The sequence below is a fragment of the Giraffa tippelskirchi genome, chromosome 1, assembly GCF_054371585.1.
Source record: "Giraffa tippelskirchi isolate mGirTip1 chromosome 1, T2T-mGirTip1v1.2.pri, whole genome shotgun sequence".
NCBI lineage: Eukaryota > Metazoa > Chordata > Mammalia > Artiodactyla > Giraffidae > Giraffa > Giraffa tippelskirchi.
In genome coordinates, this window is record NC_137275.1 from 103,330,351 (window position 1) to 103,352,508 (window position 22,158).

Sequence of the window (22,158 nt, forward strand, 5' to 3'; positions counted from 1 at the left end):
AGAGGGTGCTTGCTGTGACCAGTGCATTCTCTTGGCAAAAGTCTATTAGCCTTTGCCCTTCTTCAATTTGTACTCCAAGGCCAAATTTGCCTGTTACTCCAGGTATCTCTTGACTTCCTACTTTTGTATTCCAGTCCCCTATAATGATAAGGACATCTCTTTTGGGTGTTAGCTCTAGAAGGTCTTGTAAGTCTTCATAGAACCGTTCAACTTCAGCTTCTTCAGCGTTACTGGTCGGGGCATAGACTTAGATTACTGTGATATTGAATGGTTTGCCTTGGAAACGAACAGAAATCATTCTGTCATTTTTGAGATTGCATCCAAGTACTGCATTTCGGACTCTTTTGTTGACTATGAGGGCTACTCCATTTCTTCTAAGGGATTCTTGTCCACAGTAGTAGATATAACGGTTATCTGAGTTAAATTCACCCATTCCAGTCCATTTTAGTTTGCTGATTCCTAAAATGCTGATGTTCACTCTTGCCATCTCCTGTTTGACCACCTCCAATTTACCTTGATTCATGAACCTAACATTCCAGGTTCTTACGCAATATTGTTCTTTACAGCATCGGACCTTGCTTCCATCACCAGTCACATCCACAACTGGGTGGTGGTGTTGTTTTGGCTCCATCTCTTCATTCTTTCTGGAGTTATTTCTCCACTGATCTCCAGTAGCATATTGGGCACCTACCAACCTGGGGAGTTCATCTTTCAGTGTCCTATCTTTTTGCCTTTTCATACTGTTCATGGGGTTCCCAAGGCAAGAATACTGAAGTGGTTTGCCATTCCCTTCTCCAAAGGACCAGATTTTGTCAGAACTCTCCACCATGACCCATCCATCTTGAATGGCCCTACCCGGCAAGGCTCATAGTTTCATTGAATTAGACAAGGCTGTGGTCCGTGAGATCAGATTGGTTAGTTTTCTTTGATTGTGGTTTTCATTCTGTCTGCCCTCTGATGGTTAAGGATAAGAGGCTTATAGAAGCTTCCTGATGGGAGAGACTGACTGAGGCAGAAACTGGGTCTTGTTTTGATGGGCGGGACCATGTTCAGTAAATCTTTAATCCAATATTCTGTTGATGGGTGGGGCTGTGTTCCCTCCCTCTTGTTTGACTTGAGGCCAAACTATGGTGGAGGTAATGAAGATATTGGTGACCTCCTGCAAAAAGTCCCCTGCAAGCACTGCTTCAGTCAGTGCCCCTGACCCTGCAGCAGGCCACTGCTGACCCATATCTCTGCCAGAGACTCCTGGACACTCACAGGCAAGTCTGGGTCAGTCTCCTGTGGGGTCACTGCTCCTTTCTTCTGGGTCTTGGTGCATACAAGTTTCTGTTTGTGCCCTCCAAGAGCCTGTGTCCCCAGTCCTGTGTAAGTTCTAGTAGTTCTATGGTGGGATTAATGGTGACCTCCTTCATGAGGGCTTATGCCATACCCAGGTCTGCTGCATCCAGAGCCCCTGCCCCTGCGGCAGGCCACTGCTGACCTGTACCTTTGCAGGAGACACTCAAACACTCATAGGCAGGTCTGACTCAGTCTCTGTGGGGTCTCCTGGTGCACACAAGGTTTTGTTTGAGCCCTCCGGGCGTCTCTGGTAGGTATGGCATTTGATTCTAAATGCAATTTCGCCTTTCCTATTGTCTTGTTGGTGCTTCTCCTTTGCCCTTGGATGTGGGGTATCTTTTTTTGGCGGGATCCAACATTCTCCTGTCGACAGTTGTTCAGCAGCGAGGTGTAAGTTTGGAGTTCTCACAGGAGAAGATGAGCGCACGTTCTTCTACTCCGCCACCTTTCAGAAACCAATTCCTTTGGCCTGTTATTATACTAGTCAAGAAATCACGCAGAAGCCTAGGGTGAGCTCCTTAAAATTTCCAGAAACCAGCAATCTGTTTTGTCTTTCTTTACAGCAAAATAAATAGAGAAGTGTAGGAGTTCTTTCAGGTAACATTTAGGTTTATGGATCAGTATTTTTGCTTGGAAGAAGACTACTGTGCTTGCTCTTAAGCATTGACCACTTGAAACCAGAGTGCCTAATGTTAACCTGGCTCCTGGGCAGGCTGAGTCTAACTGTTAGTGAACCCGTGACTTCTGTAAACCACGTCCAAACTTCCTTCTTACCTCGATCTCAGAAGACAGTCTGATGGCCTGATCTGGGGCCAAAGTCAACAAAGTAGTACAGAAAAGCCCTGTTCTTTTTCATTGCACCTCCCCTGATCCTAAGATGTCCTATTCTGTACTTATTTTTTAATACCAATAATTTTGGCCATAATATTAATAGCCATCATTTATCCAGAACCTACTGTATGCCAGGTATTATGTTGTTATTGCATTAATTTAATCATCACCAAGGAGTGTCCTTGAAGTAAGTATTAGTGTTGTCAGTCACTCAGTCATGTCCAACTCTTTGTGACCCCATGGACCATAACCCACCAGGCTCCTCCGTCCATGGAATTTTCCAGGCAAGAATACTGGAGTGCGTTGCCATTTTCTTCTCCAGGGGATCTTCCCAACCCAGTGATCGAACCTGAGTCTCCTGCATAGGTAGGCGGATTCTTTACCACTGAGCCACCAGGGAAGCCCTGTTTTTAAAGTAAGCAACCGTAAAAATTCTCAACTCCTACGGAATCACTTAGATTTAGGAATAGTCAAGTTTATAGAATAAGAGTTTATCTTTGAAATACAGATATTCCTCGACTGCCAACAGAGATTCCTCGACTTACCATGGGGTTATATCCCGATAAATGTAAGTTGAATATATTGTGTGTTGAAAATACATTGAATACACCTAACCTACTGAACATCAGAGCTTCGCCTCATTCACCTTAAACATGGTCAGAACAGTTACATTAGCCCACAGTTGGGCAAAACCATCTACACAAAGTTTAATTTATAATAAAGTGTTGACTAGCTCATGTATATGAATATTGTACTGAAAGTCAAAAACAGAATGGCTATGTGGAGACAGAATGGTTATTAACGTATGTTGGTTGTTTACTGTCGTGATCGTGAAGGCAGCTGCTCCTACTAAGTATCATGAGATTATACCATGTAACGCTAGCCTGAAAAAAAGATCAAGCTTCAAAATCTGAAGTATGATTTCTACTGAATGCATATCGCACTACCATTAAGTTAAAAAATCATTAAGTTGAATCACTATAAGTCAGGGACCATCTACAGCAGCATCGTTAATACCATATCTTTCTTCTTTAAATACAGCAATGTTATTAATAACATTTCTTTTTTAACTTTATAACTTCCTGAAATATTGGATCCATTTACTTGTTTTTCCTGAACATTGTATATGTTCATTTTTGCTGATTTATATAGAACAACTTCTTTTTCATTCAGTATCATTCTTAAGATTGTTTAATATCCTGCAACTTCATGAGACCTGTGGACTAGAGTGAAGTTTATAAAAACTGAAATCGCAGCATTCTCCAGTATTTGCAAAATAGGAGGAGGGATACAGTGTGGTTGTGTGAGTTCCATGATTGATTTTGCACTTGTATGATGGGCTTCCCTGGTGGCTCAGATGGTAAAGAATCTGCCTACAATGTGGGAGACCTAGGTTCGATCCCTGGGTTGGAAAGATCCCCTGGAGGAGGGCATGGCAACTGACTCCAGTATTCTTCCTGGAGAATCCCCATGGACAGAGGAGCCTGGCGGGCTACAGTCCATGGAGTTGCAAAGAGTCGGACACAACTGAGCAACAAAGCATATGATTTACTCTGATCACCAAAAACATTTAAAAAAATTGTCATTGCTTCAAATTCATCTCCAGATGCTTAAAAATTATTTGGTCACAGTCCCTCTAGAATTGCTAATCCAATCTATCATCTAAGGGCATGAAAAAGAAAATATAATGGGAAGATACATATTTGTAGCAAAATAAAATGTTCTAAATAAAGTCAGTTTCTTTGTTTTTATTAACATTTTCCATAAAAACTCTTTTAACTTGCAGGGAAAAAACTCTGCATTTCACTGCCTTCTGTGCATTTAACTCTAGGCAACCATCTCACAAAGGTAAACAACTAACCATCAAGAGAACTAGATAAGAGACTAGGGTCAGTGAAAATATTTATTGAGAAGCTTATACTAAGTAACGAGGATCCAGAAATGAATAAGATCCAGTACCTCACTCAATAGCTTACATAAGCCCAGCACAAATCCATCCAACAACTTGAGAAAAATTCATTATGAAAAATAATGTATTTTTAAGTGCTCACTTGGATTCCACTAAATGTGCCCTCTGTGCTTTCTTTGTAAATCTTTATCAAAAATATTTTGAAAATAAAAGAATATAGAAAATTATGAAGTATAAAATCAGAACTTTCAAACACTATTATGTATCACAATCAAGAACCAAAATTATGTCATTATTTATAGTCTTAAAACTAATGCTATTGCTCAGATTTTTGTGTTGATTTCCAGCGTTGGAGCATTTTAAAACTCTTCAAGAGATTGATTTCTTAACAGATTTCTTCTTTCTGCCTTCATTATTTTATGCCCTGTTGAGCTAGTTAAGTTCCAAAGGTTAATATTATTCAAAGTTATTGTTGAGTCTCTGAAATAATTTACCTAAAACATTTCTGAAGACAAACAGTCCACAAGACATAAGCATTACATTAATAGCTGTTCTTTTACAGAACAAAACCTTGTTAGTTAACATTTCTTATTTCAGGTTCCTAGATGGAACCCAGAAACATCCATGAAGTTGCCTTTGCTCGGGCCCAGGAGTCAGCTCCAACACAACTGATACTGTGTGCCTAGTATTGTTTTTCTTGTTGACTGACTGACTGTATTTCATTTTCCTAATGACCATGGGATAGCAAAGAACATTTCGTCATATGTAGAGACTTTTAACACTGGATAGAGGTTTTCTAAGCCTTCTAAAAATAAAGACTAGTCTAGAGTAGCGTCATATTTTTAATGCCCCGAGTTTATTACACAACTCAGTTATAAATACTGCCAATGAATCTCTGTTTCAAAACTGTTATCTTTCAGTCTCCAAATGAGGGCAAACTGTACTTCACAATGTAACTGTTTTATGGAAGGGGGAGAAAAGAAATTCTTTCTGATTTCAGCTCCACGAGCATATTTTGTCTCTAGTTCTTATAGCAGTGTTATGCAAGAGTGTGAGCCTTTTTAATGCTTTGGGGTTTTTGGTTTGAGGGTGTGTAGGAAGGCAACAGCAATGTGTGAAGCTTAAATTTCTTGGACAAGAAACTTCACTGTATTACAAAATTCTGGGAGTTGTGGCGAATACAATTTAACTGAGAAGTTTTGTGATCTCCTCATCAAATTGTTATTGCTGTTGTTGATCAGTCACTAAGTTGTGTTTGCCTCTTTGCAACTCCATGGACTGTAGCCCACCAGGCCCCTCTGTCCATGGATTTCCCAGGCAAGAATACTGGAGTGGATTGTTATTTTCTTCTCCAGGGGAGCTTCCCAACCCAGGGATCAAATCTGTTGTGGTCTCCTGCTTGGCAGGCATAGTCTTCACCACTGAGGCAACTGAGAAGTGCTCTCATCAAATTAAACCAGGGTTATTTTCGTTTCATGTTTCTTTTTCTTTATCAGTATCTTAGGGACAGCCTTACATGTGGTACAATTGCAGGAGGCTTCCTCCTTATCCAAATTCCTGCTCTCCTGGGACTCAGTTCAGGGGATGCCTGAAAGCCCATAATCCTTTGTCCATTCCATGCATTCTTTTGTCCCTGTTACAATGTTAATATCTCCACACTGGTTGATACATTAAGTCTTATCAGGCAGCTGGTACACTTTGGGAGTCTTTTACTAGGAGTTTGGAGCCCTGAATTCATTGATAAAATCTTTTGGTTTTTTTCCCCTTGCAGACAGATAAAAAACAAGACTGAGTTAGCTTATAATGTAGAGTGGAAGATGTAATTCTAGGGATATTAAGACACCTTTGCTTACAGCTGACCCTATGTTTCACTGAAGTGATTGTTTAATTGACAATGCACTTCCAAGATATTTAGCATTGGGAAAATTCATGTAGTCACACAGCAAGTAAGTATCTGTCTAAATTCCCTGTCTGGGACTTCTCTGGTGGTCCAGTGGTTAGGAATCTGCCTTGCAATGCAGGGTACACGGGTTCGAACCCTGGTTGGGTAATGAAGATCTTACATGCTGCAGGACAACCCGGCCTGTGGGCACAACTAGACAGTCCAGGCTCTGCAACAATCTGGCACAATGTAACAAAGATCCCGTCCGTGTGCCACACCTAGGATGTGATGCAGCCAAATAAATAAGTACTTTATAAATTCCAAAATATATATATAAATTTCCTGCATAGAACAGTTTTGCAGAATGCAACTATAGTAGCCAGTCTCAAAGAGTGCCCCCCTGCAGTCCCCACCCCCTGGAACTCACACCCCTCCTGCACCGTAGCACAGTTAGTTTACTCTGTGAGCAATAGGATATGGCAGAATTGACAGTGTATCAGTTGTAAGATTAGGTCATAAGAATCTTCGTGATTTCTGTCTTGGTCACGCTCTTGCTCTTTTGGATCACTGGCCCCGGTGGAAGCCAATGCCTTATTGTGAATGGCCTGATGAGAATTCCATGTGCTGAGGAACTAAGCCCTTCAGCCAACAGCCTGTGAGTGATCTGGGAAGCAATTTCTCTAGTGCAGCCAGGCCTTCAGATAACTGCAGTCCCATCACCAATTGGACTGCAGCTTCGTAAGACGTCTTAAGCCGGAAACACCCAGTTCGGCCACTCGCAAGTTCGTGACTCCCAGAAACTCTGTGAGATAATAAATGCTTATTGTTTTAAACCACTAAATTGTGGGACAAAACACTATCATGTCACTGTAGACATTTATCATGTGTCTCCAGAATCCATAGGCTAAAATATCTGTGAAATATCATAATTTAGCATGAAGCTGCTGCCAGATAAAAAAGTATAAACCAGGTATAGTAAACTCAAATGCTTACAAAGTCCAGGCAGGTAGGACCCATGGTGAATTGAGGACCGTTCCCTAAGTCTAAGGATGGAAATAGCCATAGACATTTGTCACTGTGTGGGAACTAGGGTTGTGATAGTGCCAGAGCTCTTGATTTTTTCAACTTGTAGTATACATTAGCTGATCTCTTCCCAAGTTCCCACATAATTAGTCCAAGCTAATCACAGCTCAGTCTATCCTTTCAGTCAATGATTGTTGCAGCAACAGGTGTGCATGCATGCTCAGTTGTGTCTGACTCTATGTGACCACATGGACTGCAGCCTTCCTGCCACCTCTGTCCATGGGATTCTCCAGGCAAGAATACTGGAGTGGGTTGCCATTTCCTTCTCCAGGGGATCTTCCTGACCCAGGGATCAAACTCGTGCCTCCTGCATCTCTTGCACTGGCAGGTGGATTCTTTACCACTGAGCCACCAGGGAAGCCACAGGTGCAGGCATGTGGCCCAGGAATGGCCTACAAAGTGTCAGGGGAAATCCTTGGAAGCCTCTGGGGAAAGATTATTTTGCTCCTGAAAAGGGGCACAGAAAGAACAAATCTCTTTTCTTCTTCTGGACATGACCTCTATCTAGATGTAATGTTTTGTTCCTTGTTGGCAGTCTGAAGATGAAGCCAACACTCAGATAGCCAAACAGAGAGATAAAGAGCCTGCCACCTCAAAGGTGTGGTTAGGCACCGAAACAATCAACCTGGATTGCTTGGTACTTCCTACTGAATGGGATCATATAATCCTTGAAAATACCTGACTTTAAGCCAATTTGAGTTGAAGTGTCTTTTACTTGCAGTCAAAAGCTTTCTAACATGCACACATACAAGGCTGGTAATCCATAATTTCATGGATGAGCTACTGATTTTAAATAATACATAAAGTTCAATTATTAAAATAACATTTCACTAAACAAAATATATCTAGATGGCATGTCCATTTTGGTGGTGGCTAGTTTGTGGTCTCTGTTGTAGACACTACACTATCATATTATAAAAAAGCATTAAAAGCTCATTTGCATTTTATTTGAGGATCTCATTTGCTCACTGTTCATTGGGTGACATTTTTAAAAACTTGACTTAAAATTTTTAGAGCAGTTTTAGGTTTACAGCAAAACTGAGGGGGAAGGTACACAGATTTTCATATATCCTCTTCATCACTCATGCATAGCTTCCTCCATTATCAACATCCCCCACCAGAGTGACATATTTGCTACAACTGATGAACCTACACTGATACATGATAATCGTCCGAAGTCCATGGTTTATATTACAGTTTACTCTTGGTGGTATACATTCCATGTGTTTGGACAAATGTATAATGACGTGGATGCATTATTATAGTACCGTATGAAGTATTTTTACTGCTCTAAAAATTCTCCATGCTCTGCCTGTTCATTGCTGCCCCAACACCTCAACCACTAGCAGCCACTAATCTTTTTACTGTCTCAACAGTTTTGTCTTTTCCAGAATGTCAAATAGTTGAACTCGTATAGTATATAGTCTTTTCAGATTGGCTTCTTTCACTTAGTAATATGCTTTTAAGATCCTTCCACATCTTTCATGCTGAGTAATTCTTTTCAGTGCCGAATAATACTCCATCGCCTATTGGCTTCATGTAAGGACCAATCACTATAGAATGCATAATTCTTTGCATTGGGGATTTTACAATGAAAACAAGTCTGGAACAATGTGATTGTGACTGTAGAAATTCTGTGTGTACGGCATGCCAGGCTAACCCATATTTCAACAGCAGAATTTGATTAGGGAAGATTTCATAGTTTGAACAGGGTTTTAATGGCTATGGGGAATTCTGTCAGACAGACAAAAGTTTAAGAGTAAACTCAAAACAAACAAACAAACAAACAAAAAAGAGTAAACTCAAATACAAGAGTGACTGTGTTTATTGTGTAACAACCACATATTATGCAGCTATGGAAAAGTTAATGTAATCATAGTGTGGTATGTGGAATAAGAGTGACTTTTTTCCATTGAAATCTGCAATGGGTAAATAATATCTGAGGTATTGTTTTTAATTCTATGAGTTGCCATTTACTGCCATATTTGTCCTGATAATTGTCTTTACATACTTAAATGATAGTCATGTGCTCACTGTCCAGACCTTAATATACTGTTTCTAATTCTTGCAGCTTCGTAAAATAGAGTTATCTCCATATTACAAACAGGGAAACTCTATTTTCGAAGAGGTTAGCAGTGATTGATGGATGAGTGGGGAGCCAGGACCCTTAAATCCTATCTCCACTCCCACCCTCTCCCATCCTCAGGCAATGAGTTCCCCGGAGGACGTTGATGCATAGGATACAAGCCGGGCAAATGCAGACTTTTACAATTAGCTGAGGCTTTGATCCCAAACCCCAAAGTAGTTTCCTAGTAGTAGTGGAAGTGTTGGTCACTTAGTCGTATCCAACTCTTCATGACTTCAACTCTTTGTGGCTCCTCTGTCCGTGGAATTATCCAGGCAGGAATACTGGAGTGGGTTGCCATTCTCTTCTCCAGGAGATCTTCCTGACCCAGAGATAGAACCCAGGTACCCTGCATTGCAGGCAGATTGTTTACCATCTGAGCCACCAGGTAGGCAAACAACTAAACAGCTAAACTGCTTCTCTCCCTCTCTTTCAACCTCAACCCAGGTCCAAATCTCAACTTTATGGTCCCTAAGATTCCAGTGATGAAGTAGGGAAAACAGTAAGCAAAAGGAGGGAAAATAGGACATTGAACATTTATTCTTATACAGACTCATACCTCCCACAATAATACTATTAAGGGAGTCCAGTAATGCGAATCAATTGCCGTTCTTGGATCTGCACACTCCAAATGGGGAGATCTCTTTCTTGAACGTGAAAGAAGTTGGGGAGAAAAGATTCTTTAATACCACTGCCCCCCCCGGAGGCCAGGAAACTAATAAATTTAATAGGGATTTGAACCCAGGTCTGCTGGACTCTAAATCAGTAGGAGTATAACCAGCATCATAGCTGGATAAAGTAGGTTTCCACCTGGAGGCAACTTGTGGCTTAGTAGATGGGAAGATTTTCCTAACAATTTGGATTTTCTAGAGACAGAGTGAGCTAGCTTCCAAGTAGAAATTTCCCCCACCCATAGTTTTTAAAAAATACCTGGAAGTCTACTTGTTAGGAAATTCTAGAAAGGTTTCCTGCATTTGACAGAGTTGGGGCTCTAAGTCCTTTTCAACACGGAGATTCTGTGCTTCCCAGATCACCGGCAAACAGTTCTAGCCAGGTTTTTCTTTCTATCTGTTTACTCCTTTTACAAGTGACCACAGCTCACTTGCAACTGAGAGATTTGAAAACTACTCATTATCCTCAGGCAGACGGCTCAGGAAAAGAGTTTTAACTCAAAATATCTAGTGATGGGTTGACCAGAAAGTTCATTCGGGTTTGTCCGTAGTGCCTTGGCTTTCAGGGACCAAACCTGTGGGGATGAGGAGAGAGAAAACCCATCAGACAGGACTAGTGTTCAGGGGAGTGAAGCTAGGGTGGCTGCATATTTGTCTTCCATCTTAGAGGGGAGATGCTGGGGGGCAGCAAGGGACAGGGGCGTGGTAGGGAGGGGATTTTCTGCTTTGTGGAGGCAGGTTTTCACAGAGTGACTTACTCTGAGGAGTTAAAACTCAAAGGCAGTTACTGAGGCTAATCTACCGCATTATAGTTGGCACTTTCTGAGTGCTCTGCTCATCAGTTTATAGGCATTATCTCAGTTACCTCCCCCCATCAGATCTATCTTGGAAACATGATTACTATCCCTTTTTTGAAGATGCTGAGCCTTTGACTTAGGAAACTAAGGGAACTTGCTTAAGATATTTCAAGGCCAAAATAACATTTTTTCTTTTGGGGGGGCGCAGGGGTAAAGAAACCTCCTGCCAATGTAGGAGATGCTGGTTTGACCCCTGGTTCGGGAAGATCTCCTGGAGAGAGAAATGGCAACCCACTCCAGTATTCTTGCCTGGGAAATCCTATGGACAGAGGAGCCTGGCAGGCTACAGTCCATAGGGTCACAAAAGAGTCAGACATGACTTAGCAACAAAACAACAATGAAAATCTATATATTTACATCTATATTCTTCATATACCCTATGTATAATTTGAGTAAGCCTGAAAATGAACCTACAGAATTAATTTCCAGGTAGGGATTACACCAAGGTTAGATGAACTTTCTAAAATAAATGGAAACAAAAAAGTATTCTGTTTTATAAAATTCTATTTAAAACAATAAGGAAAATAGAGATCAAATGCCTCTTAAAAGCATTATGAATACAATGAGTCAAGCAGAGCCCCTTTGGCCAAACCACTGTGCCATTCATTTAGCAATTCATTACTTGTTTTCTGGACCTTTCTTTTATTTTCCAGAACTTTTAACTAAATACTATATGTTCTTTTGTTGTATCCACCCCCCCTTGACCAAAGGCCTGATAATGTCTTATAATTTTAAATCTTCCACAGTCCCTAGACATGGACTTATGTTATTGATATTATTTAATATATTTTTGCTTTTATGTGAAAGAACAATGCCCAGTGTTTCTTTTTTAACAATATTTTTGCACTTGGAATTGTTCAAGTAAATACTGCATTTTGCTTTTCCAAATACAGGCAGTACCCAAACTGTACATGGAACTTATCCAAGTTATTTGGTGTATTGGTTTTAGAACTCTGTATATTCAGTCCATTATGTAGGTAAAGCATAATGATCCCCTAAACGACCATAAAACCAAATGTCCCTATATAACACAGTTGCCACAGTAAAGTGCAGGTATGCACATGTATTCAATACTCGCGCCCGGCTCCACCCCCAAGGCTGCACCTCCTCCCTGCTGTGAGGTGGGCAGGGAGACACCCCTCTTCACTTCCCTTTTTAGGTTTTTGGCTGGGAGGCTGGGGATAGTTGAGCTCTTGAGCCTTTGTCACCCAGGTTGCTTGATGGAACTGGAGGTTACAGAGGTGACAAGAGAGACTGGGGGACCTCATGGGGCTTTTGAAGGGTTGTGCTGGGAAATGCCTGCCAAGTGTCATCTGTTTCATTCTGTTCCTTCTCCTGGCTCCTTTAGCGCTGCTGAAGGGATTGGAAAGCAGAGAAAGCATCCACAGTGGGCTTCTTGCAGCTGTAACACGATGGAGCTGCCGCCCCCTTTCCTTTGGCTTTGCTGTGTGTGACAGGGTGAGGAGCGGCTGAGGAGCGGTGGCTAGGTGGTGGTTCTCCGGGGTGGAGGGAGGCTTCTCCCCCAGCCCCCAACACAGGCAGTGTAATGTGACAGAGGCAGGAGGGAGAAACGCAAATCAGGGAAGGGGAATCCATTCCATCGGATGGGGAATTGGAAATCCTAAACATCTGCATGTTGGTAGCAGCCAGGAGGAATGAAGGAAGAGAGGGAAGGAAGAGATTAGCAGGAGGGCGGAGTAATACATAAAGAGCAGGTCTGTTTAAGTCATACTTTCCCTGTAAAATAGAGGACAAAACCCAAATCGAGGCCCTTGACTTCACAGTCCAATTACAGACATGCTGTTTTATCATCTCGGAAAGGGTACGCTTTAAAATGGAGGCGATTACATCCAGATGTGGAATTTTCTGTGGATAACTCCACTTCGTATGAATCAGCTTCATAACTTGTTAACTGTTAAGTAGACCTTGGAAAATTGTCAGTTCCTCTTAGGTGTAAAACGGGCTGGAGAAGAGGCCACACCAGGGTCCCTATTCTTGGGAGCTCAGTTCCAACCATCTTCTCTTCTACTCACTTCTTTCTTGTTATTTTCCTCTCTCCAAGGTGCATAGGTACACTGGGACCAGGTCTGCCTCCAGACTCTCAGCAAGTGTGAAAGCCCTGGGTGTAGGAGCCATGCAGAGAAAGGAGAGAAGCAGGGCTAAGCGGGCCGATCAGAATCCCAGGGCGAGCCTTTCTTGGACCATCATGTGAGTGGCAGAAGGTGGAGACTCAGTTTTGAAGAAAAGGGGTGATTCCTTTTAGAACTGTCACCTATTATAGACAAAGAATCTATGATTTGTCGGAATCTACTTTGGCCACCTCATGCGAAGTGTTGACTCATTGGAAAAGACCCTGATGCTGGGAAGGATTGGGGGCAGGAGGAGAAGGGGACGACAGAGGATGAGATGGCTGGATGGCATCACTGACTCGATGGACATGAGTTTGGGTAAACTCTGGGAGTTGGTGATGGACAGGGAGGCCTGGCGTGCTGCGGTTCATGGGGTTGCAAAGAGTCGGACACGACTGAGCGACTGAACTGACTAAACTGTGATTCTTCCCTGATGGTCCAGTGGCTCAGACTCCGTGCTCCCACTGTAGGGGCCTGGGTTCAATCCCTGGTCAGGGAACTAGAGCCCATGTGCTACAACCAAGACCCAGCACAGACAAATAAATAAAAATAAAGAAGTAATTAAAAAAATAAAGTGTACAAATCAATGGTTAAGTAAAAAAAAAAAGAAAAAATCTGTGATTGGTGAATTCTGCTGACCTCTACTAAAATAAGTAAATCAACTTCCCCCAAATATGTATTTTAACTTTACTCTTCTTCGCCAAGTACAGTTTTAACTATGCTTTTGGAATCAGAAAAGTGTAAGTTTAAAAAAAATGAAACAGTGGGTAAAAGCATCTGGAGCAAAAACATCTTGAATAAAGATTTAATAAACACATTCCTGGATGCCTAATATTGTTCATTTGTCCACTTCTCTAAGTAAAAATCAGATATTTCATTAACAGGGGTGAAAAATTAAGAAAACAGTAATATGATTCAGAATGGTTAAACTAAGATTATTTGAGTTGGGGGTAGGAAATTAATTCAGTTTCTAACTGAAACTAGGTTTTAACAATAAACATTTAATGTTCAAGTTTTCTTCAGAGGAGTGTACGATGGGATTCCCAGGTGGCTCCGCACTAAAGAATCTGCCTGCGATGCACGAGACTCCGGTTGGATCCCTGGGTCAGGAAGATCCCCTGCAGAAGAAAACGGCAACCCACTCCAGGGTTCTAGCCTGAGAAAACCCATGGGCAGAGGAGCCTGGTGGGCTACAAAAGAGTCATGGGGTCATAAAAGAGTAGCGACTAAACAACAGTATACTGTGGGGCAGCCGGTCTCCCCTACACTTCAACACGATTATGCCAGGATGTAAAACATTACCTTTTTTATTGGCCTTCCTTGTTTCTTGTTTAACTTCCGTGGCATAGTCAGGAACAACTGAAGGGGGAAATCCCTAAAACATCCAGCTTCAGGGATTTTTAAAAAGATTCTAAACCAACTTTTTTTTTTTCTGGCCGGGGAAGTGGGGCAGTGCAAATCGGGGGAGCTGTTGAAAAGGCTTTCCTAAGGTCGAGCCAACAGCTATAGAGTTGCCGGTGGACAGAGTCCACTGTGGAGAGGCAAATGAGTAGGCTTAACTCAAGTCCCATGCTCGGCCAAAACGAGGCAGGTGTTAGAGGGATGGGCTTTTTGGATAGGATGGAGACCCGGACGGATGAAATCTTCTCTGGCTAGAAAGGAAATTTGGTATTAAGAGGGCTTCACTGAATCCCAATAATAACCAAACAACTGGTGTTGTTCAGGGCACCGGGTGGAGAGTGGGTGGCAGGAAGTAGAAAGGCTCGACCTGCTTTCCCTGGGTCGGTTCAGGAATTTAATTTCAGCAAATGTTTATTGGAGCCTAATAAGTGTGGCCCGCGGTTTTAAGTTTTAAGCACTGGGAGATAAAGGAAACGAAATGTGGTCTTGTCCTTGAGGAGCTCACAGCTCAGGAAAATGGCTTCGGCATTCCAAGTGGGCTTTGATAGCTTTTACCCCGGGACTTCAAGGGACTAAACCCATCCACACTTATAAATATTTCAAAACATAGGAAATGAAGCGCGGCAAAGGGGTGGAGGAGAGGTGGGCTGCAGGGGCTGGTGGCAGGTTTGGCAGCCGCCAGACGGAAAGGCTGTGGTGGTGTCGGCTGCTGGCAAAGAGCAGCCAAGACCGTCCCCCGCGTGGGCACCCTCGGACTTGGCTCAGGCACCCCGAGGCCGCCGGGGTGCCAGCGAGCTGGTCTGGCCCGGCCCGGCGCGCTGACAGCGGGAGCCCGGCAAGGACAGGGCGGAGCCCGGCTCCGGGGCGAGACCGCGCGCCTGTGCCCGCCGCCAGAGGGCAGAGTCCCCGGGTCGGCGCCTTCTCTTGGCCGGTCCTCTCTACGAGCCAGGGCTCCGCGGAGCGCACGCCTTCCCCGCCCGGGACCGCTCCCGAGCGCAGCGAGCAGGGGCGCGGCAGCGGGCCCCGCGGCGGGAGGCGGTCCGCGCGCGGGAGGGCGGGAGGGGGCTGGAGCGGGGGTTCCGGGGACGCGCAGCGCCTCCCCCGCCTCCCCTTCAGAAGCGGCGGAGCCGGGGAGCATGGACCAGACGCCGCGGCTCCGGCACCATGAAGCTCCCCCACTTCGCGGTGGCTCTGATTCTCGGGGCGCTCCCCGGCGTGGTCAGCTTTGATTCGGTCCTCGGTTATCCGCTCCACCACCGCTATCACCATGCGCCCTCTCGGGGTCCCCAGGACCCTTATTACCTTGCCACTCAGCGGCGGCCACAGAAGACGCCCCCGCCGCCCCCTCTCCCGCGCGTCCTGCACCCCCCTCCGGCGCTCCGCGCTTCGCGCGCGCACGGCCTCCGCATGACCCGGCCGCCTCCCGGGGACTGCCCCGCCGGGGCGCCCGGGGCCAACGTGACAGACTCCGGCGCTCCTTGTCTGCGCTGGGCAGACGTGCCGCCGTTCCTCGCGCTGTCGCCCCCGGCGGGCTGGGCGCAACTGCGAGGGCAGCGCCACAACTTTTGCCGGAGTCCGGACGGCGCGGGCAGACCCTGGTGCTTCTACGGGGACGCCCGCGGCAAGGTGGACTGGGGCTACTGCGACTGCAGACGGGGTGAGTGGCCGCGGAGCGGCGGCGACCGGGGCCCGGCGGGGAGCCCGCCTGGGTGGGCGAGCGCGTTAGGTGCTCCTGGAGGAGAAAGTGAGAGCGGGTGGGGTTGCGGGTTTGCCTCGCTCTGTGTGAAGGTGGACGGCCACGGACTTACCGTCCAAGTACCTTGGCACCGTGACTGTGAACTAGCGAGGCGCGCTTTGTGTGCGGTTACCTGGGGTGACAGTCTCAATGGAGGGTGGTGCACTCTCGGGCTCCTGGGTGACGGCTTGTCTCCGGGCTGCGGGCTTGTCTCCAGCCACTGTGATGTGTGTGGGGGGAGGGGAAGGAGATGTGTGCGCGCGCGCTTGGCGTGGATGTGTGTTTTCTGCATCAGCTTTGCCTTGAGAATGGTGCCGTATTTACGTAGAAGTGGCAAAGTAAAAGAGAAGATAGTTTCTAATTACCTGTTTTGGAAAGGGAAATATTAAATCTAATATGACAATCAATTACCACACACCCCCGCTCAATTTCTGCCCGCAGTTGACATGTATTTGAAAAGGTTTTTGCAAACTTTCTGGGCCCAAATGTGACTTGTCAAATGATGTTCATGTTCTGGGGCACAGCGTGGTAAATATCAGTGAGTGGAGAAGAAAGGCAAAAGATAGGAACAGTAACTATTCTAGGGAAGAAGCAACTTGATATAGTCAAGTGCTGTTTTCAAGAATGCCAGTATTCAACTGTATATGTTATTTGTGGAAAACCGGAATTAGTTGGTAAAGAGATAAAGTTGGTAAGATGTTTCACATTAATTAATGTGAAAGATCACATTAGTAGATTTAATGTAAGTGAATCATCTGCCTTTGAACAGTGCTTTGTTTTGAGTTGGTGGCGTTTTGTTTACCATTAGGGCTTTTTTTTTTTTTCTTTAATAGTTGTGGAAAAAAACCCTAAAGTTCTTCAAAGTTTAGATTTTCCTTAAAAAAAATTTTTGGGAGCTCTCCATCCAAGCTTTGTGGCAGGGGCTTTGTTAATTGTGATTCTGAGATATATTGTACTTTGTACCTTTTGGTGATTTGGAGGTTAAACTTTCACAGGGCCATTCTTTCCCTTCATAAAATTTTATTTATATGTACCTTCAGTTGCATTAGTGCTTTGAGTTAAAGGGAAGTGATAGGAAGGTTAAGATCCATTATCCTTCATCCTAGAGAATGAAGTCATCGCTACACTTGTTACACAGACAGAATGCCAATGTGGCTATAAAAAATTTGAGGTGATATCAGGCAGACAGCCCTAGTGCTGTTTCACTCTTTATTTGTAGTAAAAGCTCATGGTTAGCAAACACTGACACTTTTTTCATTTTTCTATTATTATATTTCATATTTCCTATTGTGTATACATATATATATAAATAAGTGGAATTCAAAGTTAAAACACTGTAGTGATCTATTGTTCTCTGTTTAACACATAATTTTTTAAATTTTACATTCGGAATGAGGAGAATAGCTTGGCGGTTCATTCTCCCCACCCTCTTGTGTTGAAAAGAAAATTAAACCTAACATCAGTACAGACTCTTTGGGATAGATACCTTTATGCTGATAGCTAATTCTCACTAGACAAAACTCTAAGCACTGCATAATAGTGTGTACTTCCTGAAATAAAGTGCCTGACTGAACACAAGAGAAGCAAAAGAAACCCCCCAAGATGGGAGATAAATACACTCCCTCCCCACCCCACCCCCAAAAAAAGAAACAGGAAAACAGTCTGCTGGCTCTGTAATGATTTAATTACTTTCCAGGCTGTCTGTCATTCACTCCTCACTTTCTGACGGGGCATAGTCATGCCTTAAAATGACTGACATGTTCTGAAACTATGGCTGTCCTGGTTCTACATTCGGTTAGGAGTGTAAACAAAGCTATCATGGTGTGGTGAAAAGAATATGGAATTGTGCTCTGGAGAGCACTGGTGTCCACTTTGGCTCAGCCAGTAGCTATACAGTGTTGAGTAGGACTCTTAACCCCCAAGCTTTGATTTCCTTATCTGGAAGAAGGCAGTTTGGGGATAGATGTATTCAAAGGACTTTCCTAGCACTGAGCACGTACCAGAACAGCCCAGCCTGATAGTTAACAGGTAGGATTTATTGAGGATTCATTCTGTGTTGGATGCTGAGCTAAGCATTTTATATATTAGTTTTCTCATTTAATTCTTTTTTTTTTTTTTTTTTTCTGAAATATCAGTTTTACTGTAACCCAGGAACTGATAAGGATTGTCTTACATGTTCTAGGTGGTCTCCCCATCTGGCACAGTGAGAAAACCCACTTTGTGTCTATACCATGTTTCTTTTCCTCACAGAATATTTAATTTAAAAATGCGAAGTCTTCATGGAATTGATTCTGTTGGTTCCTACCAAGAGGAAGTGTGGTCTTCCTTGAGGCCCTAGGTTTACATTTGACTCTAGAAGTAACCTAGAACTGGAGATATCAATGGGAGATGCTCCCATTTAGTGATTCCATCATCCTCTGCTGCTGCTGCTGCTGCTAAGTCTCTTCAGTCGTGTCCGACTCTGTGCGACCCCATAGACTGCAGCCCACCAGGCTCTGCCGTCCTTGGGATTCTCCAGGCAAGAATACTGGAGTGGGTTGCCATTTCCTTCTCCAGTGTCTCATTTAATTCTTATAGGAACATTATAAGATAGTGCACATTTCACTCCATAGCTCATTTTCCTCTTTAATTATATAAACGTGTAGAAAGTCTGTGTGCTCAATTGCTCAATTGTGTCCAACTCTTTTTGACCTCATGGACTGTAGCCTGCCAGGCTCCTCAGTCAGTGGGATTCTCCAGGCAAGAATACTGACTGGAGGTGGTTGCCATTTCCTCCTCCAGGGGATCTTCCCCACCCAGGGAACGAACTCGAATTTCCTGTGTCCCCTGCATTGCTGGTGGATTCTTTACCACTGAGCCACCTGGGAAGCCTGTAGAAAAGCCTAATGATTCTATTTTTGTAGCTTAAAGACTAGTTTAAAAGGAAAGAGAAAGGAAGCTATGTTTGGCCCAATGCATGTGATTTCCAGTCTCTTATGGCTTGAAAATATCCAGGGTTTTCATTCTCTTTCTTTTTTAAACAAAAAATAGCTTGAACAAAAGGAAAGAAGATTAATTGTAACGGAATCCCTCCTTTGAAAAATGTACTGGAGGCTAGATTTTCATGTACCTGGCTGCGTGGAGACAAATGAGGAAGCTGGTGTCTCCAAGGTGGAAAGTTGATTGAAACCTAGTTGAAGGGGTGGCAGGGGGATCTCAGGTGAGTGGGGCAGGGCGTGGACACTCCAATGGCTCAAATGTCTCAGAACAAGGAAGATTATGCCTGGGCCCTGGGTGTGTGAAACTTGCAAATCAGTGATAAAAGAATCGTTGGGGGATTGGAATACCCTGAATCAGCCTGGAGAGTTAGTTCTTACAATAAGCATTAGAATCATGGCACGGGGGTGGTGGTTGGGGGGGCTTATTAAAATACAGATACCTGGGCTCTAGCCTTGAGACCCTGTTTAAGTAATCTCCGGAATCTGGCTGAGGAATGTGCATTTCTAATGAGCAGTCAAGGTCATTTGGAAACTGAAAACTCATTGCCACAGTCAGGGAAAACCAGGGGAGGGCATCAGAACCCACCTAAGCTGTGTAGCGGTGGGTGGTCACGTCAGCTGAATCTGCCATTCTGTGACTTAATCCTACTAGATTTAGGTGACACTAGTGGTAAAGAACCCTCCTGCCAATGCAGGAGACATAAGAGATGCAGGTTCAATCCCTGGGTTGGATCCCTGGGTCAGGATGCCCTTGGAGGAGGGCATGGCAACCCACTCCAGTATCCTTGCCTGGAGAATCCCATGGACAGCGGAGCCTGGCGGGCTACAGGCAGTAGGATCGCAAGGAGAAACAACTTAGCATGCATGCACATACGGCAGGCCTATGGTAACTTTTTGTGTGGTTTTAGAAAATGGTACCACACTTGTTATTTGACCAGTGTGGGGTAATACCAACTTAGCTCACCAGAATATGATTTATTAACTGAATGTGAGCCAGGTTAGTTTTGACATTTCTACAGGAAGAATTAACAGGTGACTGATGACCTCCAGGAATGTGCTCAGTCGCTCAGTTGGATCTGTCTCTCGGTGACCCCGTGGACTGTAGCCCACCAGGCTCCTCTGTCCATGGAATTTTTCAGGCCCGAATACTTGGAGCGGGTTGCCATTTCCGCCTCCAAGGAATCGTCTAGATCGAACCCCCATCTCTTGTGTCTTCTGCATTGGCCGCTGCTGCTGCCGAGTCGCTTCAATTGTGTCCGACTCTGTGCGATCCCATAGACGGCAGCCCACCAGGCTCCCCCATCCCTGGGACTCTCCGGGCAAGAACACTGGAGTGGGTTGCCATTTCCTTCTGCAGTGCTTGAAAGTCAGAGTCTTTACCACTGTGCTACCTGGGGAGCCCCAGTAATTTACGACTTCCTGACTGGAAAGGGAAATCCCTTCTCTAGTCTCAGGTTGGCCCCTCAGGTGGGGCAACTTGCTTGCACTGTGCTGGGAACTCCTCTTTGTTACAAGCAGCTGAGTGGAACTCAACCTTAAGTGACTGATAGGTAAAATAGATAGAAGAATCAATAGTGCTCTAATAACTGAGATTTTACCAGAAAGAATGATTCATAGATCTGACTTTTTGTCATGTCCTGCTAATCTGTTCACCCAAATCTGATTCAAATAGAGATAGTGGTCTTGTGGGATAAATGCTGCTGTTTACAGGCAGTATTCTTTGAAGTCCATCTGGTGTTTGAAGTGAAGGTTAATTAAAAAGTTGGCTGAAAGCTGTCCCTTTTTAAATTTTTTTAATGCTGCATCTTGATTCTATGTAGCAGATGCTAAAATCATTTATTAGCAACAACAGATTTGATACATTTCCTGGCTGGATTTTAGATATTGAGCTCAATCTCCTTTTCAGGCTAAGGCAGATATAAAATACTTTTGATTTGGAGGCATTATCAGACTCTTCAGTAATGTGAAAAAAATTTTAAGAAGAAAATTAGATGTTCAGTTACTATTGCCTTTTATGAGTGATTATCCTGGACACACACTGTACACAGACACACATACACACACTCTCTTACTGCATATATATTTATTAAATATATATATTTATTCATATATAAATATGGATATATTTATGAAGCATATATACTCATATATTTATATTTATGCAGTGTGTGTGTGTGTGTGTGTGTGAAGGTAACCTTTGTAAAAGTAATTGGTTTTTTAACTGTGAAGGCAAACCTAAGTGCGCAGCAATAATGTATTATTCAGAGATCCCTTTATTTGATGTATACTGTGCAGGTCCTAAGGGCTTCCCAGGTGGCACTAATGGTAAAGAACCCACCTGCCAGTGCAGGAGACATAAGAGACGTGGGTTCAATCCCTGGGTCGGGAAGATCCTCTGAGGAGGGCATGGCAACCCACTCCAGTATTCTTGCCTGGAGAATCCCATGGATAGAGGAACATGGCAGGCTACAGTCCATAGGGTCTCAAAGAGTCAGTGTGTGGTGCAGCTCCTAAGTGATAATTGTGAAGATTGTCTATAGAAGATGGAAAAATGCTCATGATAAGGTTGAAGGGAAAAGATTGGAACAAAATGTATATATGTTTTTACTAACTGAAAATAAAGATGGCTGTGAAGTTTGGGAAGGAAAACAGGTGATGATTATGAACTTGGATATGAATGTGGCTTGGATCAGTTCATGCAATTTTGATGGCAAAGAATAGAAAACCTAATTCAAAATGACTGAATAAATAAGGAGGTTTGTTGTTCATATTACAAGAAGTCGGGCTCCAACATAGTACATCTCTATCTCTCTGCTACTCTCTTGATTCTATTATTTTCAAAGTGTGGTTTTATCCTTAGACTAATGGTTATTCCAGATTTCATATTGAGATAGAATAACTTGAAGAAGCAAGATAGGGTATCCTCTTTATGTATGTCCCATTGAAAGAGCAAGGAGACCTTCCCAGAACTTCTGCACAGATTCCCTCCTGTGTTTCATTGCTCAGACCTTCCTGGCACTCTCTGGGAAGGAAAATGCAGTTACCATGCTTTGCCTGTATTAGTCAGGATTGACCTCTGAACACGTGGGGCCTCGCCTGGCAGGGAGAAGCAGGTAGTTATTCAAGAGAACCAACAGAGTCTGTCAAAAAATGTGACTGAGGTTTGTCCTCTTGGGCTGCACACCACAAACTTGCAAGCCCTGGTGCCTGCCCAGC

General features: G+C 43.8%; 2 protein-coding genes and 1 long non-coding RNA gene across 4 annotated transcripts in view; 2 read left to right on the forward strand and 1 right to left on the reverse strand.

Moving 5' to 3' along the window:
* The window catches only part of LOC145505550 (uncharacterized), a 65,978-nt gene extending 52,333 nt beyond the window's left edge, over nucleotides 1-13,645 (forward strand). For both annotated transcript variants that reach the window (XR_014053109.1, XM_081487997.1), the window contains 2 exons: nucleotides 12,048-12,157; nucleotides 12,762-13,645. Coding sequence is in view for 1 of the 2 variants with exons in the window: in XM_081487997.1 (XP_081344123.1) it covers nucleotides 12,048-12,157; nucleotides 12,762-12,911 (260 nt within the window). In the remaining variant the exon portion in view is untranslated. The remainder of the gene's footprint in view (nucleotides 1-12,047; nucleotides 12,158-12,761) is intronic.
* Nucleotides 12,420-16,150, reverse strand: LOC145505644 (uncharacterized). Its single transcript, XR_014053174.1, has 2 exons — nucleotides 16,038-16,150; nucleotides 12,420-12,971 (listed from the first exon to the last, which is right to left on the reverse strand). It is a non-coding gene; the product is annotated as an uncharacterized LOC145505644 (long non-coding RNA).
* Nucleotides 15,344-22,158, forward strand: part of LOC145504875 (neurotrypsin-like) — a 51,792-nt gene continuing 44,977 nt past the window's right edge. The window contains 1 exon segment of the mRNA XM_081486189.1: nucleotides 15,344-15,886. Within this exon segment, the coding sequence (XP_081342315.1) occupies nucleotides 15,394-15,886 (493 nt within the window). The 5' untranslated portion in view covers nucleotides 15,344-15,393.